Consider the following 23,564-nt stretch of genomic DNA (forward strand, 5'->3'; position numbering starts at 1 on the left):
TCTTCCAGTAGGCCCCGTGACCACCTTGTCCGGGGAGGATGAGGATGATTGGACGACCGGGGGGGGGTTGCTCCATAGGCCCTTTACTGCTCCCTGGAGTCAGTGGCGGGTCCTTTTGGGGCGAGGAACTCCCCACAGCTGAGCCCTTTAGCCAGTCCAGAGGGTGTAAGGCCTCAGCAGGGTCCTTTTCCCACAGCCCCTTGGTTGGTGCCATCTTCTTAGCCTTTTTCTTTGGGATCAGTGACGGATCGGTGCCAGAGGTGCGCTACGCTCCAAAGTTGAAGCGCTGGGTGCCAGTTCGTGCCACGCTGGCTCCAAAGCTGGGCACAGGGCAGCCTGCATCAGGAGAGCCCTGAGACTGATGTCGTGCTCCCTTTGTGTCTGCAGATGAAAGTTCTGGCAGATACGACAGCGCTCCTTTATATAGGTTTCCCTGAGGCACTGTTGACCACTCTCGTGTGGATCACTAACAGGCATAGGCCTGTAATAGGATGAGCAGGGCTTGAAACTCAGAGACTGGGGCATGCTCATTGGGGGGAAAAATCCCCACTGGGACACTAACTAAACAATTAATGGGTACTTAACTAACAACGATTAAAACTATTTACAAGTAAAGCACAAGGCTAAACTAGATGAGAAACCGCTGAGCGCTTGCGAAGCAAGGAACAGAGGCGGTCCAACTGACCACCATGGGTGGTAAGAAAGAATTGAGAGGCACTGGCGCCTGATATACCACGCCATGAGCACAGCACTTCAGAGGGCGCCACAGCCAGCTCTCCGGGTACCGCTAAAGCAAAAGTCTCTGACAAGCCACGCACTTGGGTGCACGCAACACCTACAATGAAATCAACACGAGCAAGCACTCGAAGAAGAACTATCTCAACACGAGCAAGCACTCGAAGAAGAACTATCTGTGACTCCATGGTAAGGTTCATGTTTGTCATTGGCTTGGTGAATTAATTATAGAACACATCACCAGTTTGGGGTGTCTACCCTGTTTTCTGACAGTCTGCCCTGAGGCAGGCCCTATGTCATAAGCCACTCCAGACAGTGTGACAGAGATAACAAGCACATGAAGCCATGTACCCCAGGATGGAAAGACGAGTTCTGACTGGAGCTTGAGGATTGCATATAACCTGATCTATTAGGTTGCTCATGGTGCAAAACCTGTCCCTTGATAGATAAGCTCTTGCCATGACTGAAGTATTAGAATATAGTCCGCATCAGAGTAAGGACAGACTTTTCTAAGTTCACATTGACTCCAAGGGAAGAGAGTAGTTGAGGCATTGATGAGGTTGACTTGTAGGCTTCCTGAGGCACCTTGGGAACGAGAAGCCAACTGTCGATAGAGGAAAAAGATGGAATGGCTTCACCAGAAATGCACTGCTACTGCCAGAACGACCTTAGTAAAGGTCCCAGGGGGCAGCAGTGAGGCTAACTGGGAGCACAGTGTATTGCAAGTGGTCGGAGCCCACCATGAATCTGAGAAAATGCCTGTGGGTGGGGGTGAATATCTACATAAAAGAAAGTATCCTTCACATCAAACAGCTGCAAACCACATCATTTTCCAGGGATGGGATTATTTATGCCAGAGTGGCGATGTAAAATCTCAGTTTGCGAATAAAGCAGTTGAGATAACAGACTGAAGACCGGTCTCCAACCTCCCATTTTTTAGAAACTACAGAGTAAAAACTTGTCCATTCGTGTTGAAGCTCTATTGCATCTTGCTGGAGGAGAGATTCCACTCCTCTTGCCTGAGAATCCCCTTATGAGAATGGTCCCTAAAGAGGGACAGTGATGGGGACTTTGGAGGAGGTAGGGACATAAACTCAATTTTATTGCTGTAATGGAAGATATCTAATATCCACTTGACTGTTATAGCAGTTCAGTTGTGGAAACAGAGTGTTAAATGACCACTGAAAAGTATGTGGGGATAGGGCAGTGGTGGCATCATAAATGGTTTACATTTCTCGAGCTCCCATCAAAAATATCTTAGTGGGGGATGGGAGGTTCAGGGAAACAAGACTTCTGTATTTCTTTGTGCCCTCCTTGTAAGAGACAAGGCCACAACTGAAATGCCAATCTAGGTTTGTAAGGCTGCTTGAGATATTTTAAAGGACTCCTGCCCCCCAAAAGGAGGTATGAAAGGACTCATCTGTCTTTTCATTGAAAAAAATGGTCATCATCTAAAAGGTAAGTCCTTCACCATGTTTTGGACCTCCATGGGAAACTCCGAAGCATGCAACCATGACTCACTGTTTAGATTAAAAGAAAAGGAGTACTTGTGGCACCTTAGAGACTAACCAAACCAATTTATTTGGTTAGTCTCTAAGGTGCCACAAGTACTGCTTTTCTTTTTGCGAATACAGACTAACATAACTGTTACTCTGAAACCTCTTTAGGTTAAGTTTTTGTCACAATTATTTTTAGTAAAAGTCATGGACAGGTAGCAGTCCTGCACAGGCTTATCCCGCTGGTGCACGGCTGAAGTTGCAGAAGTCATCAAAAAAATAAAAAAAAAAATCACAAATCCATGACAAATCATAGCCTTACTTATGTGATGGTGCTCACCGTGGCCTGTCTGCTGCACCAACCGCTGGATGCAGAAGTGCAGTTCTGGCCACCAACTTACCCTCTTCACTCAGAGCCTGGAAATGAGCTCTGTTCTGCTGCGAGTCTGTGAATTCCAAATGAGAGAGTCATACTTAGCCAACAGCACTTGATGGTTTGCTATTCTGAAATGAAGGCTAGTGGATGTTGGGAAGAAAGGTTTTCACAAGTCAGATGTTTGGGCTTCTTGTCAGGAGTAGATTTAATATGATGTTGTCTAGGTCAGTGGTTCTCAAACTTATTTGAATGCGCCCTCCTTCTTTGTATCTCTAGTAGTTTATGCCCCTGCGCCACACAAGTATGTATAAAAACCCCCCCACAACATGCAACTCTTACTAAATATTAAAAACATCAAGGCAACAATTCATTTTAATAAGAGCAAAAGCAAAACTGCAATTGTGATTGATGTTTACAATTAAATGGATTAATGTACAGATGGCAACGACTTAGTATAATGCTATGGAAGCTGAACAGAAATCCATCAAAATGCACAGCACCATCTAGAGCACAGTTGGTCCGCAAACCGTGGGGCACACCCCCCTAGGGAGGCATGAGGGAATGTTCAGGGTCGGAGGGTGGTGCAGCGGGGCCTGGGCCAGCCCCCATGGGGGGTGGGGAGAGAGTGCCACCCAGCCCTGCTCCACTGCCAGCTCTGCTCCAGCCCTGTCCCCAGCTGTGGTCCCACACCAGACTCTGCTCCCAGCCTCGGCCCCCTGACTGTGGCCTGGCAGTGGCTCTGGACCGCGGCGCCATTCCTGGCCCTGGGGGGAGGGTGTAGACAGGGGTAAGAGGGGGGGCATGACCCTACAAAGTTTGGGGATCACTGATCTAAAGTCAAATGCACAGTACCATCTGAGGACCTGATATGTCTGGAGGAATAAGCTTTGCTAGTTATTCATTGCTGTGGGTAAATTGTGTGCATTAAAATTTTTTTCCCCTAAAGCTTCTCACATACAGAATACATATTGCCCCCAAGTTTGAGAACCTCTGCTCTATACTAATATTCCAGTCATGAGATTTATCCCACCAAGTCTCTGTGATGCATGTTACATCATGATTTTGCTTATGTATGAAGACTTCCAGTTCTTCCTGTTTATTCCCCATACTTCTTGCATTGTATACTTACATACAAGATGTTGAGATTCCCCCCATTGTTTTCCCTCGTTAAACCTGTGAACCTATTGTAATTTTCCATTCCCCACCCCCAAAACTTCCAGCCCTCTGTCAAGATCACCTTTCATACTTACCTGTAGGGTTTTGTCACCCTGCCTCCTTTTAACTTAGTTTAAAGCCCTCCTTACTATGTTAGTAAGCACCTCAAGATACTCTTCCCCTTCATCAGGGGAAGAGATTGGGGAAGGAGGACTGCTGTGGACCCTAACAGCATCCCACCATGGTCAAGGAAGTCAAAGCCCTCCTGTCATCAGCATCTGTACAGCCAGGCACTCATCTCCAGGATATATCTATCCCTGCCCAAACCCCTATCCTCAACCAACAGGATTGATGAGAATACCACTTTCACCCTCATTCCCAGAGCCCTATTGTAATCACTACTGATCTGCTCAAGGTCATACCCTGACAGTATGACCAGCAGCTTTCATTTTGGGAGACCCAGTTTCAATAAAATAGCCCCCCAAACACAATTCTCAGTTTGGTTCAGTCCCATATGTATATCAAGGCCACATATCTGAACTGTGCTACAGCCTTGCTGAAATACAGTACAAAGTCAGTAGTGACCTAATGAAGATCATGTCAGGCACATTAGGATAAAAGAGGAGGAATCTAGGAAGCTCAATATAAAAATATACTTTTTAAAAATGTGTATAACCAAGAAAACAGTTAAAAAACCCCAAAACAGCAGCTCATACATAAAGGGTTAAATAGAGCATCTATCTACTACACGGTTATAGCAGAGTCCTCTCTTACAGTCTGAACTACCATTTTTCCATCCTACAAATACAACTAATTCAGAGAACAGTTACTCTGCTTTCTGATCGGGAAGGACTAGCAGAGTATTGGCTACAGGATAAGCAGAGACACCTAATGGTGAAGGTCTGAAATGGTACAAAATGCCACACAAAACATTCACATATTTTACTGCCACTCTTGCTAATTTGCAGTCTTTTGTCACATATAAGGTCTTTTTGTGGCATTGTGGCTTTCCAAATATTTGTCTCATTGAGTGTTTTGGATCATCTCTCCAAAGGTTATCAGCTTACATTTTTCTAGGCTGAATCTCTTTGTTACCCATATTCCTAATTTCATTGTCCCATTATTTCTGTGTCCTCCATGGTTTACTTGATAGTTATTATTAGGATTTGCTATATTTAAAGATTTAGTATTTGCCTTTTTTTTTTTTTTTTTTTTTTTTTAGCAGTTACATATGGAGTACACTCATGGTCAGTCTATCATCACTTCCAGTTCACTAACTAGAAAGCCCCCCACATTAAGTGAAAACACTAAATTAACACTTGTGCCGTGGATCTGATCACTCAGTTTGACAGGTTAATTCACAGTACTGAAGGATTAGTGACAGAAATGTGCAGTGGCAACAGGTTAATTTTCAATGGAACCGACTTGTAGATTGTAAGAATTTTTCCATATAATCATTTGTCAATAAGTACCTAAAAACCCTAACCTTCCCCCTCTCCACCATCTAAGGAGTAGCTTTAACTTTTTCCTAGCAAAGCTTTTCTAACCTGTGGATTGTCGTTTCCTGCCTCTTCTCTTAGATTCACTATCCTGAAGAGGAAACTTCTGTGTAGAAACTGGAGGAGATCTAAGTCGTTCACGTGAGTCTGTGGTGGCAACAATTCTGAAGCCAAGAGAAGGACTGTTCTCTGATGTACTATCAGCAGTCTTCTTTCCTCTACGTCGTCTTCGAGGACTGAGTAATTCCACAAATACGTCTGCTTGTAATGAGCCTTGACTCTGACGAGTAGTACGGCTGTGCAGTCTTAAAGAAGGTTTTCTTACTGATGGAGGGGCTGACTTTATCTTTCTTATCCCCCTTCCAGTAACTCTGGACGAAGTTTCAGTTTGCTTAGGTGTATTCTGCTGACTCCGAGAAGCATATCTTCCACTGGCCTGACGCTGGCTGCTCCGACTTGAAAAGGGGTTGTTGAGTTTAGCTGCTCTCATTTTTAATGGAAGTTTGACTTGTGGTCTTCCTTGTTTTGATGGGCTGTAAAAATATAAGTACATAGCAGTATTGTACAAATCGCTACTTCTAACTATTCTAGACTCCTACTCCCCTCTTCTCCTCAAGGGTTCTAATTCAATACCTAATTTCTGTTTAACAAGACAGAAAACTGGCTTCCACTGAAGCTGGCATCCAACTAGCATTCTTAAATATTGCTCTGTGGAGTTCTCTAAAATCAAATGCTCTGTGCAGCATGGAGTAAAAAGAGATTGTGAAAGCCTAGTCAGTCCAACAGCTTAATATTTAGAAATGTGCTGTCTGGAGAGACCCCTGGGTTCTATTCTTTAAACTGGCTCCTTGTTTCTTGAGGAAACGGTTTGCTAGTAATACACAGGAATCTCATCTCCACATAAATAAGCTGCAGAGATGACAGATTCTAACAAAGTCCTATCCAGTCCTTGGGTCTGCCATAATGCCCTCACAAGGCAAGATCAAGATTAGAGAAGGGAGATCCAAGAGACACTATTTGGCAGTTGATGGTCCCATGGAAGTGTACGTTCTTTCAAATGATTAACCCCCAACTTCTGGGGATAGGATGTAACTCCTCTAATTCATACTCAAATGCAAATGACTATCGAGAAAAAAAGCGTTGCCTCGGTCACAAGCTCCCTTTAAGCTACATTGATTTGTGACACAAATTCATCTATTTACTGGATTTTTCAAACTGCATGTTTACTTGGCCCTATTACACGCCCCTAGAATTCTCCCTTTGGAGAGAACCTTTTTGTTTTCTTTACTATCCAGTTCTCACCATGTCCATCTAGTCCCTTGAAACTCACAGTATCTGAAATTTGGGAATTAAATTTTCTGAACAGCACCTCTCTTGAATACCAATACATCTTTGTGGCTTAAGAATGAGCAGACACCCCATAGTTAGTGACCACAGGTGGTATCCTATCAAATACACATTAATAAGAGTGTATTTTCATCCCTAGGAGTGGATATTTATGCACATAACACCAATAAACCAAACGCTGAGGGCCAAGGTCACCACTGACCTATGTGTCTGCAACTCTTTCAGTTGGTGAGCTCTTTGAGACAAAGACCACATACTTCTGTCTTGTAGAACACTAAGCACACTTAATCAATTAGAATAATAGTGTTAAATGGTAACAGTTCTTATGGCCCCTGACTTACCTCATTTCTTCCTCCTCTTGCGATTCATCATCTTCCTCTTGTTCCTCCTCATAATCCTCTTCCTCACTTTGTCCCACTTCCCCATAGTAAGTCTCTTCTTCAAACTGTTCTGAAGCCTCTTCATCACTTTCCATAGAAGGTCTCTGCCTAGAGGAGAGGCGTCTAGAACGTTGTTTTGGTCGGCACTCTGGACAAAACCAGTCTCCTTCAGGAATGGCCTGGTAATATACAAATATGCATTAGTGAGGTGCCATCGGTCTTAAGCCTTACCTGAATTCTGGATTTTCAAAAGCTTTTTCTTCAGGCACCTTGAGCTTGGGCCTGATACAGTAGATATGATAACCTCGATCACAGCCATCACAGAGCACCATGCTTTCCGCGTCACCTTTCTTTCGGCACATCTTACAGCGAGCATTTAGAATGGACTTAGACCAGATAACGCTTCGATCCAATGTGGAGAGATGTAGAAAGACTTGAGACAGGCTGCCAGAAGAAAGAAGAGATTCTCTCCAGCGGTCCAGGACTGTTTTATATGAACGTCCACCATCACTGGCATCTTGTATTACAGGAAGGAAACAGAAATTACTTATACAAACATCCAGGTTCACTCTAGACTGAAGATTCTATGTATCTGAACTGCTACTCATGGGTAAAGGCTACTTTTCATGTGATAAAATAGGAAGCAGCACCCAAGGAGCATTCCCATTCATTTCTTAACCCTTCAGTGTCAGGGATTTCTTGGCTTATATCCTGGCACAAGAGTTTAGTGCAAACCTGTGAACAATGAAGTTTCACCTTTGGATTTCACCCTTGAACACCAAGCTGATGTCAACACATGATGTGACTTTTCATGTCAAGTGTCTTGCTTTGGTGTCAGATTTGAAATCCAAGAGATTCTTAAACCAAAAGAATGAAAATTCTCCAACACACAGGCACTAAATAAATTAAAAGTAACTGGAAATACTTTTTTTTTTGTTTAAACCCAGATAGTTACAGGTCAAAGAGGAAGTAAAAAAAGTTACTGCAGTTGCTCAGCACTGATGTTTATACAGTAACTCCGTTTTCTCATTAAAAAAACCTAAATCACGAACCCCAAATTTGAAAAAATGAAGTAAGTAAATACAAGTTGCATGGTCCTATACTGCAGGAAGAAGAGAGAATCAGCTAGATGGACAGCACTCATGTTTTTTCTAAAAAAACAAAAAAAACCCACCCAGATATACCACGGATCCCAGGCCCTGCAACGTTCCCCTTTACAATTCTTTCTGTGGAAGACATATAAATTGTGGCTTTTGGAAGAGTTCAGAGTGGGTAAGAAAAAAGTTATGTCCTACTTGGCTGCTTCTTCCCTACAGGTGCAGTAGAGGTGAGGTCTGAATCTGTCCCTGAGATTTTAAATGACCAACAAGCTGTCTGGAAATTTATGGAAACTACATTGTCAGAAGACTGCCCCGCTACTGTTACGAAGCGTCATGTCAACACAGACAAGTGGATCTGTCTAGACTAGTGCCATAGTGGAAGAATTGTTAGCCAATAACCTAGAACAGGAAGGAAGGCAATGTATATGGTTATCCAGGATTACGTCTGTTTGTTAGTGGACCACCAACTACGATAAACTTCCTGATAATGAAGATTAACATTGCTGCTGCTAAAAAAGAAGCAAGCTCCTCCCCAGTGTTGAAAGAAGCAGTCTGGAAAACTGTAAGCAGAGCAAAGCCAGTATGTCACTACTAAAGTGCATGATTATGCCACCTACATTGCCAGTCACGGAGTGGCTACAGGAATGGTCTGCAGTTCAGCTGCTGGCAAAGCACCTTCTCCCCAGGGACAGAAGTCCCAACCGTACCCTCTCATTTACTAGGTCATGTCGAGGTTAAATGTTCTTCATCCGAGGCCCTCCCTTTCTTCCCACCCAGCATCTGGTACTAGAGTGTGGCTCCTCCTAGCACTGCCTATATTTATGTTAAACTTCCAGTTTAGACACTGGTTGTGAGAAAAGGCAGAAACTAAAGCCCTGCAATGACTATACAAATATAGAAAGAGAGACTCTCTCGCCACCCAGCGAGGAGACAGGAAGAGTTTAGGATAGGGAAGCTGGGCAAAAGTTAAAAGCAGTGGTTAAAAGGACTCGAGATCTGGGTTCAGTGTCCAGCTCTGCCACAGATTTCGTGTGACCAGTTAAGTCATTTTTATCATAGAGTCCCAGTTCCCTTTGTGTAGCAGCTTTTTCCTCCTACCCTTTGTCTATTCAGATTGTCAACTCTTTGGGGAAAAAGGATATTCTTTTCCTATGCCTTTACAAAGAAAGTGTGGGACCTCCTGAGCTCAGTTGAGGCCATTAGGTACAACTGCACTAGATAACTTGTTTGATAAATCCATATTGTCACATGTCAGTAACAATGTGTTCAGGGAACAGTTTTCTATTTCAAAAAGTTTCAAGGAAGGGTTCCTATGTAATCATATTATGTTGTAGATTTTTGTGTTGCTCAGACAGTAAAAAATAAACTAACAAGTTTTGCTTCTATGAACTTGTACAGATTTCTACATCAAAATCCTTCTGACTCTGACTTCCTTCTGACTCTGCCAAAAAAGTAAAACATTTTGCCCTTAAAATTATTTTTATTTTTACCTCAAGCACCATTTAGATGTGCAGGAAGAAATAGTCTTATGATTTCAGAGCTCTACTCCCTCATTCTATGCAAGTGACTATAGAATTATCAACATGTCAAGAAAAAAAAGTGACAAAATATTTCAATTTTTTCTAACTCTTAAAAATACAGAACATTTTTTAAATTTACCATCTTTCTGACTAGACTGGTCTTCCTCCCTCTTCCTCTTTTTATCCCCCCTTTGGTTCCTTTTATTATCTTCTGCATCACCTAATGTTAAATTTGTAAAGTTATTTCAAGCAACTTTTTAATTAACAGTTGAAAACCACTGTTCTACCATAAGGGGAAAGCTTATCAGACAGAACTTTCTCGGGGGCTGGTCTGAGACTGGAGCAGAAGTTGTTGAGGTTTGTGATGCTTCACAAGCACAAGGCACACTTCTTTGACCTTGCCAATTTTAACACATATATATAGCAAGGTATACATTTAAAGACAAAAACCAAACCCCTACGCTGCACACAAAATTCTCCCTCAGGGAAGGGGCGGGGGAATGAACCGCATGTGACAGATGCTAGTCATATCACTGACTGCATTATGGAAGGTGTGCTCAGGTACTGTGGTTCTGAGGGATGTATAAAACAGTACAGCATATTGCGTGCTGAAAGAAGGGGGAAAAAAAAGCAAAAGTATCAAAAATCTAGGAATTAAAAAAAGGGACAAGAATGGCATTGAAAGGAAGGAGAAAATAGATAAAGAGTGCAAAATAGAACTGTAACAAACGTATTGTGCAAAGGGGAGGTGAAAGCTCCTATCCACCAATCGCAAAGAGGCTCCAACAATAAAAGGTTGGGAACCAATGAACTAGAGTCACGCCTTGCATATAGAAATGTAGAAAAATAATGACTAGACTGTATTTGAGAGGAAATTCTATAGTTGTATGAGAGACAGTGTGGCCCCGTGACAGAACACTGGACTGGGATTCAGGAGACCTGATTTCTATTCCTGGCTCTGTCACTGGCCTACAGGATGTCCTTGGGCAAATCATTTCACCACTCTGTGCTTGAGTTTCCCCATCTATAAAATGGGGATGATACTCACCTCCTTTGTAAAGCACTAAGATCTACTGATAGAAAGTGCTATATATGAGTGCTTAAAAAAAAAAGCATTTAAGCAGCCAACAACCCCACTTCTTCCATCAAAAGACCTATTGCCGGGGGGGGGGGGGGGGGGGGGAGGGAGAGAAGAGAGATTTTCAGATCTTTCAATATAGAATTTTTGCAAGCGCAACTGTGTACAACAGAAGGGACCACCACCCTTCTCTGGTACTGGAATTCTCTCTAGTATTCTTGGGTTAATTTTGTCCATATGCTGGACCAACAACAACAACAACAACAACAACAAATTTTTGTACAAGTCCCATCACTGCACAACAGACAATATATAATGCAGTGTAGCTTCAAAACCAATTTGTTGTTTAATCTAGCTGCCAAACTGAAAGATGAGCAACTAACGAGCAATCTGCCGAGCACTCCTATAGATGGTACTGTTTCCTGCATTTCCTAAATTCCCCTTTGAATTTTGTTACTCTGTCAATCACTCTCTGCTGCTCCACTCGTGTGTTGTGTGCCTACTGCCGCTCTCAGTTTTCTATAATCAGTGGTAGAGTTCTCTTTGCAGCCTGGTGCACACATTGAACACAAAAGAACAGAGCTGAGCATCTGGTCATTCAACTTCTGTGCCGGTTTCCTTTGTCTACTGTACACCCTGGAGGCTGCAAGAAGTAAAACTGGCAGTGATCATAGTAAATTTCACTCTGAAATTCCTTCAGTGCTCATAAAGCACTATGGATGGGAGAGTAGGAGAGAGAGAAATTGAGCCAAGGGTAAAAACTGTTTTTCAAATGTGGCTCCAATTCCTAATGAGAACAGGAACTAAAACAAAGGGGAAGATAAAGGAGCAGGGAAATGGAAAGAAGAAATGGCAAGAGGGAAAACAAAAAAAGTGAAGGGATTCTACTGTAACTTGTTTGTTTGTTTTAGAAGAATGGAGGGGTCCTATTCTTACAAAAAGTTCACCCCAGGAAGCTCTCCTGTACATAAAGCTCCACGGCTTCCAGCATTTTTCCCATCAAAACTAATTAAACCTGCTGAAATGGAGCTCAAATAACCAACCTTTTCAAGAGATGATTCAATCTTAGTTATTTGATTGCATTTTCCCTTTATTCTTTTAGACCTGGCCCTACAAACCAGGCTTGTTTTATCTTCTTAAAGCAGTGTTAGCTTTTTTTCCTTTTTTCCTGGTTAGAATTCTTTAAAAAATGAGCAGGCTTTGTTCTAGAACATCTTAGCTTGGTTTATATATAAAGTAACTGCAACAAAATGACTTTTCTGTGCACAAGGGCCACCTGACCAAAAATACCAAGTGGCCCTGTGTCTTGGGGGTTGACAAGAAAGCTTGTGGAGTAAAATATAGCATCACTTTGCCAAGGCAGACTCTGATACAGAATTCGGTGAGATTGGTTGGTGTATACAATTTCTGTGCCAGTATAAACTATTTCAGTTGGGGAGGGGGGGTGTTGCTGTAATATAGTTAGAACAGTACAATTTCCCTCTCCCTCCTGCCCAGTGTGGATGCAATTATACCAATATAAAAGGTGCCTTATATTAGTACAATATATTCCCCTTCCCTGCATGGAAATAAGCTATATTGGCATAATAGTTCCATACGGGGGTGGTGTGGGGTCTGTAGTGCTTTAACAATACCAGTTTAGTTAAATCAGTATGGCTACTGTTTTAAGTTGGCACGGTCTTGAAAGGAGAAGTAAGGACATAGGAGATTTAAGGCCTGCCACTTGGACAAGCCTGCTATCCTACAACACTATTAGATTTCTTTGTAAGACAACAGAACAAACCTGTATGAAATCACGATTCCTACCCTCTTCCCCCCCCAAATCTAACCATTAGGACTATGGAAAACTGGGAACAAAGAAAACAGAATATTTAAGTAATCAATAAAGTGTACTCTCAAATGTATATGGGACTAAAGCTGAGCAAAAATTTTTGGTCAGATAGTTTTTGCTGAAAAATGCCATTTCAGGGCAAATAAACTATTCATAAATTTGACAAGTGGTTTTGGCTAAAACAAAAAACAACCACCACTGACATTTTCAAAATGAAATTTTTTGACTTTTCATTTCAAAACCATGTTTTGTTTAAAAATTTACACAGTTAATTTTAAAAAAAACCCACCCAAAAATGTAACACTGAATGGAAAAAAATGTGGGGCGGGGGGGGAGGGGTGAGAGAAGAGGAGGTTTGGATCGATCAAACAAACAATGTTTGATCCAAAACACTTGACAAAATTATGCTTGCTTCTCATTGGGAAAAAAGTCCTTACAAGCATAAAGGCTGCAGAACTAAAAAGTATTTAGCTTAATTTCGGTAACTAGGCACTTCAGTTTTTTTCCTAAAATTTCTAAGGAACAATTTAGAAAATAAATTACTTTAACAGGGATTCTCTGAAGAAGGAAAAGAATATGATGAAGCAAACAAACAACAAAAAAAAAAAAAGGGGGGGGGGGAAATCTATGAAAATGTTGTGATTTGCCAAGTAGGATAAGCTTGTTTATGTGTTTGTATCACCTTTGTATTGAGAGTTATAGATATGTATGGTATATCTGTATTTCAAACTTGTGCTGTGCATCCGGGTGATCTCCCCAGACAGACTGGCATCAGCACTGCCTAGCCTGTTCAATGGCCCATCAAGGGTCATCAACTGTACAATGAACCCATTGAAAAGTACCAGGGAATACACCTTATGAGTCAGCAAGGCATGTGATATGCCTATGGACAGAGAACTTCAAGGCTTTTCCATGCCATGTGTTGGGCAGCTTGTGTTTAGGACAAAGGAAGTAACAAGCCACATAGCAAAAGACTATAAAAGGCAGCTCTATCATCTCTATTTGGTCTTCATTCCTGCTTCTTAGCTCTGGAGTAACAAACTGAAGCTCTGAACAAAGGACTGAATGACCCCATCCAAGCTGGGGATGTGTTCCAGAGGGACTTTCAAGCCAGCAAACTCACCAAATACTCCTAAGAACTTGACATATGGACTTTGAAATCTCTGTATGTATCTGACTGCTTCATCATTTAACAACTCTCTTCTTGGTGTCTCTTTTATAATAAACCTTTAGTTTTAGATGCTAAAGGATTGGCTGGCAGTGTGGTATTTTGGATAAGATCCAACCTAATATTGACCTGGCAATGTGGCTGGCCCTTTGGGGTTCAGAAGAACATTTTGTATAGAGAGCAGAGTTTTTTAAGTAACTTCTCACTGTACTGGACCTAGGTGCTGACTGGGAGCCAGAGTACTGGAATGCAACAAGGAGGCTGGGTAATTTGTTTTTTTAGCTTCTTGATAACCAATGTGGGGGATCAAAACTACAATTTGTGACTGGTTGGTGAGTTTAACTTCAGTGTTAACCACCTGTTTTTCTGCTCTCCCTTTTGCATCCTGTCCTGATCTTGGCATTTTCAGTGAGGGCTACCCCAGGCAAGCTGTCTTGTTCAAGGTGTTCTACACTTTATACTACAAGCTTTTTGGTCAAATTCCCTAGAGTACACACTAGAGGCCACATGGCCCAAGAGCAGAAACTATAGAAAGTATTTGGGGAACTTGAACATTCCCCAGTGTTCCACAGATGCACAGCAATAATTGCTGTAAAATAACCACTTCTTGAATATTTTTATTTTCACAATGTCCATGGAAAGGTGTTAGTTATGTGTTATTTTGTCCTGGTATAGTATCACCAAAACACTTCATGAAAGAAATAAAAAAAATCTGTTTCTCTTCAAAAAAATTGAATACAGAAATGAAGCTGTGGTATCAAGATTAAATGCTTACCAAGTGGTGCTTTGAGGAACCTGCGCTCGATGCCTTGCTCTATCTGAAGCAGTGCAGATGCCAAGTAATGGACCACATTATTAACTGGCTGCGGAGTGCTTGTATTTGTTGATGCAGTGCTTGGAGCTTCAGTTTTTAATCCAACAAGTCTACAATTTTTAAAAAAGTTAATAGGATTTATAGGATTTTAAATGCTACACCATAGGTAACAAGAATTGGCCCCAGGAATTACATATTATATATATAAAAATATAGAAGACCGACAGTCGGTTCCCCCCTCAAACAAACAGTATAAGTTATTATAAGACTGCAGTATAGCAATGTACAACAAACCAAATACAAGAACATAAAAACTGGCCAAGCAGCTGGCTCCAGGGCCCACTGCTCAGGTGGCTCCAGGGACAGCCACACCTGTCACTGCTGGAGTGGCCCCGGGGCCAGTTGCACTGGCCTCTCCTCGGGAGGTCCCAGGGACTGCCAAGCAGTGGTCTCCCCCAGGCAGCTAGAGCAGCGGCTGCTTAGTGGCCCCCAGGTAGCTGGTGCCGCTGGCCCTGGGGCACCCCTGCAGCCCCGCAAGATTTAATCAGGGGTATTTATACTGTAAGTCACGGGCAGGTCGGGGGGGCCGTGAATTTTTGTTTATTGCCAGTGACCTGTCCATGACTTATACTATAAATACCCTGTGACTAAATCGTAGGCTTAATTATACAGCCTTTCTATTGAGCTTTTTTCCCTGCCAAATTAAATCTGGATGCTGGTTGCCAGACAGATCAAATATGTATGTATTTTGCAACATAGTACTTGACCTATTTATTTAAACATACAAAGTAACAAACACTGTCATGCAAATACTAAAGCAAAGTTCTATAGCTCACTGGACATTAATACATTGCTTAAAAACACTGATATTTTTAATATAGAAAATGTTGGTTCACAGAATTTATCAAAAGTTATGGCAGTTAGTTTAGCAAGGTGGTGATGTGCAAAAAGTCAACCTACACAAAAATCCCATAACAGACATGGAAAACCACCATTTCAAGATTGGTAAAGAAAAGATATTTGCTATTTAAATCCCAGCTCTTACCTGTCTTTTAAAATAAATTTGGCTTGATCATCTGTTTCCATTTCTTCAACATCCTCATTCACAGTTTTAATGATACCATTTTCCTTGTTTTCCTCATTTAGCAGCTCATACTGCCCATTTTCTAAGGCTGCTCTCCAAGATTGCCTGTCTGTAACCTGAAGAAAACATGAATGAGAGCCTGCAGACTTCTGGTTGTGCAAATAATTGTACACATTTAACTTGAATTTCAAATTAAATGAGAAGAGCGTGCAGAGTTCTTGTTCAGGAAAAAGAGTGAGCAGCACTGTTTGGTTCCTAGAAATACCACTTTCCATGAAAGACTATAATGTAATACCTTAATTGCCCCCAGTGTTCCTTGATAGATTCTGTCTTCAATGTCCAAAAGAAAGTCTCTAAGTCTCAGTTCAAGCTGCTTTTCTGCAGACATTTGAAATGTATCATGTGCATTCTGTATTCTTCCCCGCCCTGATGAAAGAGGTTTGTTGTCACTTTGAGGTTTGTCTGCAATAACCAATACGCTTTTTGTTAGGGCTTTCTATTTCTTAAGTGACCAGAAAATGGACTTTCCATAAATAGGATTATTATTAACAAAAAGTAGTAGTTCTTTAAAATACTTTCTAATAATGAGAGGTATCTCAGTATTGAGTTTTTCATATCATAGTAGAATCTAACCCAAACCAGGATCAAATATCTACATACCCAAAGAAAGATGGATATTAACATCCAGACCGCCCCAAAGCAAGCAGATTAAAGGGATATTGTTTATTTAAAAATCACATGCCTGTCTTAAAAGCGTTTACCTACCACTTTAACAAGTAACAGCCAGTAGTCTGTGACATTACTAACTCATTTTTCACATTGTCTAGATGTTAAGTTGACACTGTCCCTTTAAAAAAGTCAAATGAAAGAGTGGGATAATAAAAGCTTTAAGATATGAAAAGAAATGTCAAACACATTATAATAATAAGAGAAGTTAAATATATGCTAAAGACTGGAAGGCACAAAAATGTTGACAGCACACTCAAAGATTAAACCCATAGTTTGTAAAAGCATCATGGATGGCAAAAGCCTTTGTTCACGGGATGTAAGGGAGTTGGGGTGGGAGTGTGCTGAGGAGAGAAGTACCCAAAACTAGGAGGCAGTCAGTCAAGAATGAACGGACAGAAGCTGTTGGTAATGGTAACTCCCTAGATTTTTTTTTTTTTTGCGGGGGGAGTGGGGGGAGGAGAGGGATTTCTATAGGGATGTAAAAGTTGATACAGTCTTATCAGTTTTGGTTAACAGTTAACAAATTAAACTTTGCTGCCAGCCGGAGCCCAGGACTCCACTGCTGCCCCAGGCGTGGGGGCTGGCAACTGGGGTCCCATGTAATAGCACTCCTAGTTCCCCGGTTAAAGGTTTAACTGTGTAACCGATAAAATTTTAATTGGATACAGAGTTACTTTTTTTAACCACTATTTACATCCCTAGATTTCTATTACTCTCATTTGCAAGTAATGAAACAATTTCCATACATCTCCACCAGGTACTATTACTCTAAGGTGTGTGGGGATGGTTCTCTTTTTGGCTTAGGCCTTGTGCATGAATCAAATGGCAGCCCGTGATTTGCAAAGAGATGATATTGAGAAAGTTGATAGGTACTGGAGAAACATTTTAAATTAAGGGTTATCGGGTTCTATTCTTATTTTTAAGCCAGTTGTGCGGTTGGGAAGGGGGAAGGAAGGAGGAAAAACAATAAGCTGCTGCCTATAACATTTAAAGTAATACCTTGGTAATATTTTAAATCATTTACAACATATTGTTGATCCATTCAACTGTAGGAAATGGGGGAGTTGCTAAGTTCTGTTACAATGGAATTCCAACCAAAAGTAAAATTACCATGGCTATATCCCATCACTGCAGCACAATTTGCAACTGTTTACCACAGAATTCGTTCCTTTGCTGAATAAACTGGACCAGAGTTCCTGTCCAGAGTATATGGTTTTATCATTAGCAGTAATGGGGAAAGAGGTGGAGTTTTTACACATTTATACTATAGTTTTTTTCTCTGTTTGTAAATGAAAACCTAAAACATACCCAAGGAAATAAGTGTGTGTGTGAGAGACCAACATCCATTTATATCAGGGGCACCTCTCACATGGACATTAGCTAGATGAGGCACACATCTATTTATATGGCCCTTGTTACCAAAAAGTCATCTAAAGATTAAAAAAAAAAAAAAAAAAAAAAAAGCTTCTAGCCCTCATGTCTGCAGAGACAACCTTCCAAAGGAAGGCAAAACAATGAGTCTCCAGATGGCCTGAAACAACAACCACCCAATGGTGTTAATTCCCTTACCCCCTATTAATTTGAGTGTCAATTCCAAAGTCCAGCAGTTACATTTTACTGGTAACATTAGCTATTCTTTCATTTTAGCAGATGTAATGGAGGTAGGAAGTGGGAGTAAAGTCCATAATGCTTGGAACTGGGAGTTGATGCAGCAAAGAAAATGCAGACGGAAAAGAACAGAGGACACACACACAAAGACAAAGAAAAAGGAAGAAAAACACAAGCATGTAAGTAGCTCTGACAGGAAAGGGAACATATTTTCCTTAGAGTGAAGAATGTGACAAGATATTAAACAAAGTTTAATTACTATATAAAGGCTCTGTTTTCCCTCTGCTCTCTTTGCAAACTTCCACTGACAACAGTGGGAGATCAGCTTTGGACTGAAGAGAATAGAAAGTGTCCTGGATGCATTTCCTGACCCACTGACTATAATTAAACAAGGAATCCAGACCACTCCTCTGAATGAGTTTGCCACCCCTACCTAGACTGTCTCAAGACAGTTCACTGTGGATAACTTCACAGGAATTTTACATAATTCAAGACTTAGGCTGTAGTGTAGACTTGGCCCTAAGTTGGTATAACTTATGTTGCTCAGGGGTGTGAAAAAGCCTCCTCTCCCCGCCCCAAGCAACGCAAGTTTCACACTGTCCATACTGGTGCTGTCTGCTTCTTGCTGAGGTGGAGTAATTATGCCGACGGGAGAGTGCTCTCCCATCAGCATAACGCGTCTTCACCAGATGTGCTATAGCAGCATCGGTGCAGGTACACCGATGTAGCGCTGTAATGTAGACTTGCCCTAAATGACACACTTTGAAGATACCACTGAAAGTTTCCTTTTCAGTTAAAAAATTTCTGCGAAAAACAACTTCAAACAAATTTACTACGTTTTTTGAAGTATGCACAAGACACAGCCTTTACTTGTATCAGTGATATATGCAACTGTGTTATTGGTAGAAAAAATGAGGCTTACATATAGATATACTAAGCACAAAAAAATTGTTCCATAGTTTCAAGGAAGCTTCCAAATTTGACACACACAAAAGCAATGTTATTCTTCAGAAAAAGCTACACTTGTAGGGAGGATGTGTCAACATGTGTATAGAAACTTCTGCACTGTTAAGCCTGTGCATGTCACACAAAGGGTAGCACAGTTAGGTCTTTGTGCCAAATTCTTGGGAAAAAGCAATCAGGCAACATATCATTGTTTACTCTATTCATATTAATCAGTTCTGCACAGGTTTTGAATTATTTCACACATCATCATATGAAAAGCCATCCCCCCAGCCAAGTCAAAGTAATAGTAGAGGACACAAGGAGAGGTGATTGTCTTCAGAGGCAGACCAACTTGTCTTTTCTTTCAGAGCAGAAATATTGAGATATCATCAAGATACTGAAAATGAACTCATGTCAGATACCAGTGTTCAGGATCTACCATCTACACCAAAGTTTTCTTTTACTTTTAAGATTCCCTTGCCTTTTTCCTAGTTATGCATGCTGTAGCTAGCTTCTTCCCAAGTGCGTATAGCTAAAGACTTTGTCAAAAGACCAACAATAGCAACTCTGATTTATGAATCAACATCGAAAAAATAGTGAAGCCACTACCCTTCCACTGAGACACCCATGTAATACATTATCCATCAAAAAAATACACTGAAACCTTGTTTCTGAAAAGCAAATAGTTCAGTTGCTAAGACATTTGGTAGAATTATTTAATCATTTTATAGGAGATTCTAATAAGAATGACAAGCTCTTATAATGCTACTCTGAAATCAATTGTGAAAGCAAATTAAGATCAAATACATTTGGAAGAAGTTGCCCTTTACCTGGAATATGGAATTTTTCCACAGGAAAACTGTTTAGTTGTTCATATATTCTATTTTTCTCTTGTAACAGAGTTTCTTTTAAGGCACTCTCCCTATGTCCTCGGGAATTCAGAGCCTCTAGCAGTTGATCCAGTTGTTCCCGAGAATCGTAAAAGCACCAGCGGTTTGGCTTATATACTGGTCTTGGCACCTCTACAGCAATACTGGCATATGAATCTTGGTCAATATTGGAGGTAGATTCAGACGACTTCAAAGACTCTCCAGTTTTAGTGGATACCTGAAGTTCGTTTGTGATGAGAGACTGTATGCTATTCTGAAAGGAAGAGGGTCGTGGCAATAACATGTCTTCCGTGAGACCAGAATAGTCCTCTTCTATAAACAATCCAGGAACGGAGGGGAAAATCCAGTAGCGTCGGTACATGCGGTCACGACCCAGTGGAGAGATATTGGTGCAGGCTGTAGCATTCTGAATCTTTTCTATAAGTTCCTTCTCTTTCTTTTGTTGCTCCCATTTTAAAGCTTCTTCCTCCTCAGCAGTAAGAGGTTCACTCTTTTCACAAGAAGTCTCGTCTTGCCTCGTAAATTCCTTAAGTCCATTTTGCCCTCTCTTACCTAAAAATGAAAGGAAGAAAACTGATAGTACTGTACTTGTAACCTCTGTCATTAGCTTAGATCAGTGGTCACCAACCTGTCGATCGCTATCGATAGGTTGATCCTGGGAACTCTCCCAGTCGATTGCAATCTCTGGTGTTGTAGCAGGGCTGCCGCTAAGGCAGGCTCCCTGCCTGCTGTGGCTCCACACCACTCCTGGAAGCGGCCAGCACGCCCCTGCAGATAAGGGGAGTGGGCAGAAGTCTCCATGTGCTGCTCCTGCCTGCATGCACTGCCCCCACAGCTCCCATTGGCTGGGAATGAGGAACCGTGGCCAATGGGAGATTTAAGGGCGGTGCCTGCAAAGAGAGGCAGTGCACAGAGCCATGTGCCCCCCCCCCCCCCCCCCCAGGAGCTGGGCCCTTTCCTGGAGCAGTGTGGGGCCAGGGCAGGCAGGGAGCCTGCCTTAGCCTCGCTGCCCGGGAGCCGCCCGTGCTAAGTGCTGCCCGGCAGGAGGCCGCACCCCAACCCTGATCCCCCTCCTGGAGCCAGCACCCCATACCCCCTCCTGCACCCCAACCCCCTGCCCCAGCTGACCCCAACCCAGAGCCAGCACCCTGCACCCTCTCCTGCACCCCAGCCCAGAGCCCCCTCCTGCACCCAAACACCACCCCAGAACTTGCACCCCTTACGCCCCCCCACCCCAGACTCAGTCCAGAGCCTCCTCCCAAACTGCGAACGCCTTGGCCCCAGCCCAGAGCTTGCCCCGCCCCGAAAGTGAGTGAGGGTGGGGGAGAGCAAGCAACAGAGAGAGGGGGAGATGAAGTGAGCGGGGCGGGGCTTTGGGGAAGGGGCAGGGTAGAGGGTTGCCCTTAAATTCAAAAAGTGATCTTGGGTGAGAAAAGGTTGGAGACCACTGGCTTAGAGTCTCCCACTTTCTAACAAAACTGTTGCAAATAATCAGATCATCATCACCACCACAACCACTACTGGTCAGTAGCAAGGAACAGAATCTACTTGCATGCATAGAGGAAAGGCCTGTTTATAACAGTTTCTCCTTCCAGAACCTAGACCAGGTTTTATTTATTGTTCTTTACAATTATTTATGCCATTGAGAATATAAAGGTGCTACAGACAATCTCTCACGATAGACCAAGTAAAATTGTAAGGATTTCACAGAGAGACCCCCACAACAAAGTTCTGGCCTTGCATTTACTGCCATGAGATCTACTTAAAAAAAAAAAAAAAAAAAAAAAAACCAACCCAGAAACCAAACACACACTGTATACAAACAAAATTTCAATCCCAGTTAAATTACTTTATCCTGAACAAATTTTTCATATACTACCTGTATTTTCAACGTGGACTCACTGAAAACATTCCAGTATATATTTTAATGAGTAAAATTGTAGTAAAAAGTCAAAGACCCTGCCAGCAACAGAGGCTGAGATAGTTAAATTGGAAAGAAGAACTTGATGCTGAAACAAATGACAGGGAATCTGCATTTCATTCCTGGCTTTTACATAGACTTCCTGTGTAATTGTCCTCAGTTTCCTCCATTTGTAAAATGTGGATAGAAATACTTGCCTACCATATAAGCAGAATGGTATTCTAAGGCTTAATACATCAGTGTTTAAAAAAAATTTAAAAATTTAGTTTTCGCAAACATTTGTGATGATCATATCTCAACATCCAATGGAAAGCACTACAGAATTAAAAGCATTATAAAAAGACTCAGAATTCCTATTCCATGTATCAATGGAGGTCCAAAATCACCATGGGGTTTCAGAAGCAAAGAGTCTCGCACAAAGCCCTTGGAGGTAAAAAATGTCCATCCAAGAGGAACAGCAAAAGTTAGACAACTCTTTCTCCCCTGGAGGCCCCACAGACGGCCTGTAAGCCACAGTGTTGCATGATTCAGTGCATCTCACTTACTGTCCCTCCTAGATGAATTCCTCGGAAGCTCCTTAGGGGGAGATTAAAGCTGTCTGCCTGGGGGTAAATCTGGGCCTGGGTGCATCAGGCCTCACACCTCCCTCCATCAATAGAGTTAATTAGTTAGGTGGTATAAATCACCTTAAAAAACACTATGGCTATTGGTTTCTTAAATTCTACAAAAGATGAAGTGCCTGAAAATGAGTCAGCCACCATTAGAGATTCATGTAGAGCCAGTCAAGTGGAGTACTAATAACTGTAACAGTTTTTCAAGCCACAGCCTATCTCCTGTCTTTCAGGCAGACACAGACACACAAAACAAAGAGAGTCCAGATGGCAACCAGAGAAGACAAAGAGGAATAGAAGCACTAGAGAATATAGGACAGAGCTAAAAGAGGGATCAAACCAGCTCAATTCATTTATTAGCGCATTATGATTTAGGTCTTTTTTCTTTACATTTACAATGAAGGCTAATGCTTTTTGAACTAGAAAAGTAAAAATTCACCTAATTGTTGGTTTATGCATACATACACACACAAATTTATTTTTTACCTCTTCTTCCTTTTTTGTTTGGTCCTGGTTCTTCCTCATCCTCTGTCACTGTGTCCACGTCTTGTTCCTTCTGCTCAATTTCTTTGCTCTCTGTACTGGTATCAAGGTCTTCCCGTTCTTCTTCCCTGATGGGAGAGTACAACAAAAGTCCATAGTCAAAGAACTGAATGGAGCTGGCAAAGAACATACAGTACATTGCAGAATGTGCTTTACAATTAGTATATTATCATCAAAAGTTGCCCTGTAAAGAACTGCAGATGTATTTTTTCTTTTATTATGCTACTTCACTATTCCACTGAAATGACTCCATATATATTAGGAGTTCACATCCTAATGTAAGAATATAGATTGGGGGGAGAACCTTTAAAAAGATATAGGAAGTATTTCCTAGAAACCAAAATATTGAGCCATAACCACAGAAATATTGTACTAAAGCCTAATCCAGGGTTTAACTAATTTTTAAATACCAGCCCAAAAATTTAAAGGCATTTTATAGCTTTAAAACCAGGGGATCCTCATGTGGTGTACATCAGCATAGCTCTACTGAATTCAGAGCTATGCCATTTTTCCCCAGCTGACGATGTAGACTTTAAGTTTTTATTTTACATAGTTTACAGTTCCCTCTTCGAAAACTGAAAATACATTTCCCCTACCCAGATTTGTACCATTTACTAAGCAGTGATTTTTATAGGGCAGTTATTACACAGTATGACTCCAATCTTGCAAATACTTAACATGCTTAACTTTAGAGCATACAAGCAGCAGTCCATGGGACTACTCATGTATCTAAA

At 41.6% G+C, this 23,564-nt stretch overlaps 1 protein-coding gene across 3 annotated transcripts in view; it reads right to left on the reverse strand.

Annotated features, from left to right (window-relative positions):
- The window catches only part of BAZ1A (bromodomain adjacent to zinc finger domain 1A), a 117,908-nt gene that overhangs the window by 15,119 nt on the left and 79,225 nt on the right, over nucleotides 1-23,564 (reverse strand). For 2 of the 3 annotated variants that reach the window (XM_077819031.1, XM_077819032.1), the window contains exons 17-24: nucleotides 22,774-22,898; nucleotides 19,696-20,307; nucleotides 15,879-16,045; nucleotides 15,545-15,699; nucleotides 14,461-14,609; nucleotides 7,258-7,505; nucleotides 6,950-7,167; nucleotides 5,310-5,794 (exon numbers count right to left, since the gene is read on the reverse strand). In XM_077819031.1, the coding sequence (XP_077675157.1) occupies nucleotides 5,310-5,794; nucleotides 6,950-7,167; nucleotides 7,258-7,505; nucleotides 14,461-14,609; nucleotides 15,545-15,699; nucleotides 15,879-16,045; nucleotides 19,696-20,307; nucleotides 22,774-22,898 (2,159 nt within the window). The remainder of the gene's footprint in view (nucleotides 1-5,309; nucleotides 5,795-6,949; nucleotides 7,168-7,257; nucleotides 7,506-14,460; nucleotides 14,610-15,544; nucleotides 15,700-15,878; nucleotides 16,046-19,695; nucleotides 20,308-22,773; nucleotides 22,899-23,564) is intronic. The other variant, XM_077819033.1, reaches the window with a different exon arrangement.

Source organism: Eretmochelys imbricata, chromosome 6 (assembly GCF_965152235.1).
Source record: "Eretmochelys imbricata isolate rEreImb1 chromosome 6, rEreImb1.hap1, whole genome shotgun sequence".
Lineage (NCBI taxonomy): Eukaryota > Metazoa > Chordata > Testudines > Cheloniidae > Eretmochelys > Eretmochelys imbricata.